The 4,124-nt window shown below is 39.8% G+C and overlaps 1 protein-coding gene across 1 annotated transcript in view; it reads left to right on the top strand.

Annotated features, from left to right (window-relative positions):
• The window catches only part of LOC138026490 (monocarboxylate transporter 8-like), a 4,522-nt gene extending 398 nt beyond the window's left edge, over positions 1–4,124 (top strand). The window contains exons 2-4 of the mRNA XM_068873868.1: positions 1,344–1,951; positions 2,189–2,558; positions 3,841–4,124. Of these exons, the coding sequence (XP_068729969.1) occupies positions 1,344–1,951; positions 2,189–2,558; positions 3,841–4,106 (1,244 nt within the window). The 3' untranslated portion in view covers positions 4,107–4,124. The remainder of the gene's footprint in view (positions 1–1,343; positions 1,952–2,188; positions 2,559–3,840) is intronic.

Raw genomic sequence — 4,124 nt, forward strand, 5'->3', positions numbered from 1 at the left:
CCATCATGATCACAAAGAACTCGAACGTATTCAGTTCTCCCAGCCAATAAATGACACCACTACCTTCCTAAAAGATAAATTGGCTTAGTTTTATCTGGTCGGAATAAGTTATAAGTGTTTGTTGTCCACTAAAACATTTCACACGTTTACAATTGACCTCTTTTACGTTCGCATTAGAAGTATTTGCACCCGTTTTTTTTTATTTGCAAATATTTCGAGTGTGTTGAGCTTTTGAATTTTATCACTATACGTACTTTTTTAGTTCGCTTTGACCGCATAAGATGAATCATTTGAACGTTTAAAATCATGGTTTCTACAGTATCCCAATTTCTTGATTTTGTGCATTAATTGGTTAGTCGGTAACGAATCTATGATCGATTCTTGTATGACTATAGCATACCGGTTCAACACCGAGCGCGATGTGTAAAAAATGCGTTTTGTGTCGTTCACCAACGCCAACATTGCTAATAACGTTAGCCATACATTTCCGAATGGTTTCTTGCGCGAATTGCAAATTGATCAAATGTTTTTGGAAATATTTCAATCAAGTTCTTACCAGTTTTTGCGTGATCAAGTGAGAAATCAATTAGTAAAAATGGCAGAAGTAAAACAACAAATTTCTTAACTTTCATAAACTTTCGTATTGGGAAAATATCGTTGACGTCACCTATTGTCATTAATGTGCCAACCAGAGCCTCAATGGTTGTAAGAACAAAGGGTCTTTTGTTTCTGTGGTTGTCACATTTGAATAAAAAAAGCAATCTTTGTAAACATATACTCTTCCCTATAAAAACCTTTGGTATTAGAAAGCAAATATTTATATACTGTGCTTGGCGGATTATCAACAGTGCCATTTGTATATTAAGACTAGTTAGTGCATTAATTTTTAAATTTAGTGTGTAATCTTTGTACCTAACAGCCACATATGATGTACATCATTGTATTGAATGTTGTCGAGAAAAACGAGGAATTAGAGAAGGCAATGTGTTGCTTTAGTGGAAATAAAGATAGTTTAAACATTTGTATATGGATGTCATTTGTCAGGACCTCGTTATGGTAAGCCTAGGAAAAAAGCTGAAACTTCGGTCAATGAATCTGTAAGAAAACTAAACAGGTGTGGAAATGGGTTTTTAAAATCAAGCATTAGAAATCTGTACAATGTAATTTGAAAAGATTTTGAACCAAAGTAAAATTTACACTCAAAACATGGATGGCGTTTTTCCCTTTGGTATCTCATGGTATATTTTAAAAGAACAATTTAACTCAACATGTCTTAAATCAGCAAACACTGTTGGAAATTTCCTTCAAGACAAATTATTTGGTAATTTTTGTCACTTTTACAGCTTTCGTTGGCTCGGCAGCTTTGGGCATGACATGGTTCGCAAGTCCGCTGGCTGGATATTTTTGTGATCGCTTTGGTTGTCGTATCACAGGATTTCTTGGAGGGCTTCTTTGTATGACAAGCTTGCTCTGTTCTTCATTTGTTCACAGCTTTTCCCTCATGTACTTGACATACAGTCTAGTTCTCGGGTTGGGTGGATGTTTTCTCTACAATTCGTACTATCTTGTGATAGCACTTTATTTCAAAAAGAAGCTGTCCATAGCAACAGGGATCGTTGCTATGGGTTCCAGTTTAGGAATCACATTTCAAGGTCCATTGCCTCAAACTTTGCTGGACTCGTTTGGATGGCGAGGCACTTTCAGAATCATGTCCATATCATTTGCATTGGCAAGTTTGCTAAGCTTGAGTTTCAATCCAAACGTACAAGATAACTCAGCGGCGGAGAATGTCAACAACGAACACAACAACAAAGACGATGATGCTAGCGATCACAACAAGAGCCAAATAATCGCCATGTACTGCAGTGTGTGGAGAATTCCTACGTATACCTTTGTGGTCCTATCATTGATGTTTGGAAGCTTCGGCATCTACATTCCATTCATCTATTTGGTAGGTAAGAGCTGGCAATTGCGATCCGCGTGTTCTCAGATACTCCCGAAATCTTCCGATTTCCTTTTTCGCAGAGCCAAGTCAATCTAAGAAAAACTTAAAATAATTTGTAAATATCAAAATAAGACTATATTTAATATAAAACCTGAATGGTGGTTACAAAAGGTACTTCTACGATATGGAGTAAGGAAACGGCCTTTTGCTAAGATTTTTCTTGTATATATACTCATCTTTTAGGTCAAGTACTGTGAAGATGTTGGAATCTCTGCACAAAATGCTTCTCGTCTCTATATTTACGTCGGCCTTGCTTCATCCGTCGGTCGGCTTGTATCAGGAAGGTTATGTAACGAAGACAAAGTGAACGCTGTTTACGTTTATCAATCCTCTTTGCTGTTAGCCGCTATTTGCGCCTTTTTGCTGCCGTTTGCCACCAAATATGAGGAATTGATCACTTTTAGCGGTGTGTATGGCTTGGCTGATGGAATATTTATAACAACGCACGGTTTTATTCTACTTAGCTGCGTTGATGCCCAAAGAAGAACAGCAGCGTTTGTTATGAACAATGTACTTTTTGCCCTTTCGGCAGCAGCCGGTGGCCCCATCATTGGTAAGTTAACATTGGTAACTTAACATTGTTACCACTTTCCTCCACAGAGGGGAGTAGCCATTCTTTTGCTTATCACCTACTCAGAATTACGATCTTTGGCTTGTTCTGACTTACGCTTAGTAGTATTAGGTGTCCGGCCATTTTTACAACCGTTGCATCTGCCCTTGCTTACAATATCAAAGATAGTGAGCAGTCACTCTATATGTTTACGCTACGTGGAGATGAGAATGTTAGCTTAAGCTTAAGAACGGCAGAATGTTTGCCTTACGACTTCTCCCAAGAGGGTCGCCCGCTGCCTTTGGGGACGCCTGATAATGCAATAGTTATATATTTGATTGATGATTTGATTTTGATCATAACCCTAAGTGGGTATAGGGCCAGACACTCCCCTTCGCCATGTCACACGGTCACGAGCAACCACTGTTGCCTCGCTCCATGAGACCAAACCCAATGTTGTTCTTTCTTTTTCTGCGGTTCTCAGCCAAATCTCTTTCGGTCTGCCACGACTTCTTTTTCCCTCCAGGCTCCCAGATAGTCGAAAAAACGAAAAGAACTGCCTCGCCTCGACTCAAGCCCCCTCTCAGTTTTCACGCGCAGTTCTTTTCGTTTTCTCGACTATCTGGGAGCCTGGAACGGGCTAGGGCCCACGTTACTGCTGTCTTGGGATGTTTATTTGGATCCATTCTGAGAACGTGGCCGATGAGATTAGCTCACCAATGGTGCTGATGTTACTGAGCGCGGTTTCGAATCTCCTCATTTGATCTTCATAAGCCTTTTCAGACTTTTATGTCGAAATACGTCTAGCTTGGTCACTTCTCTTTTAGTCATACGCTTTCTTTCTCTTGTTGTTTGTCACTGATAATTCGGCTGTTTTGTCGTCCACTCAGTTGCTCTCTTTCACGTTGAGCATCGCTTTATCGTCGCCTGCTTACTTTTTTTCTCTTTTCTCCCTCTCTTTCCCTTCTTTCTTCGTTGTATAACATATTGTTATACACGCTGTCTTCAAAAGTTTTGTTTGTTTTACTAAAACGCAGTATCAAATGCGGTACGCTGGCCATGCAACTTCCTGGCAAAAAACACGGGTTCCAGCGATGCGATAATTTGCGAATTAGCTTACATAAAAAGTTGAACGTACGAACGTGTGGACGGACGGTAGTATGATGACGTCATAACCAAACCCAACATTTTTCTCGCAGCCACACTATTTTCTTAACCATTGTCCTCCGCGCACGCGGAGCTCTGCTATGACCTAGCCGTGACATATTTTCCTTTTGTCTTGCAGGGCTAATGGTGGACAACACAGGGAATTACGTTTATTCATTTTACACGACGAGCGCAGTTCTACTAACAGGATTTTTAATTCCGATGATATTAATTGTAATTAGAATAAGAAGGGGATCAAGAGTTATTCCCGTGGATTCACCACAAGCTGAAGAAACTGGAAGAAAAAGGTCCCACAATATTCAAACGCATGGCGTTGCGTGCATAAAAACTGACGCTGGAGCCTTGAATTCAGCGGGAACTCACGGCTTGAGTGAAATCAATTAATCGGTTTTGTTTTTTCAT

Source organism: Montipora capricornis, chromosome 12 (assembly GCF_036669925.1).
Source record: "Montipora capricornis isolate CH-2021 chromosome 12, ASM3666992v2, whole genome shotgun sequence".
NCBI classification, from domain to species: Eukaryota; Metazoa; Cnidaria; class Anthozoa; order Scleractinia; family Acroporidae; genus Montipora; species Montipora capricornis.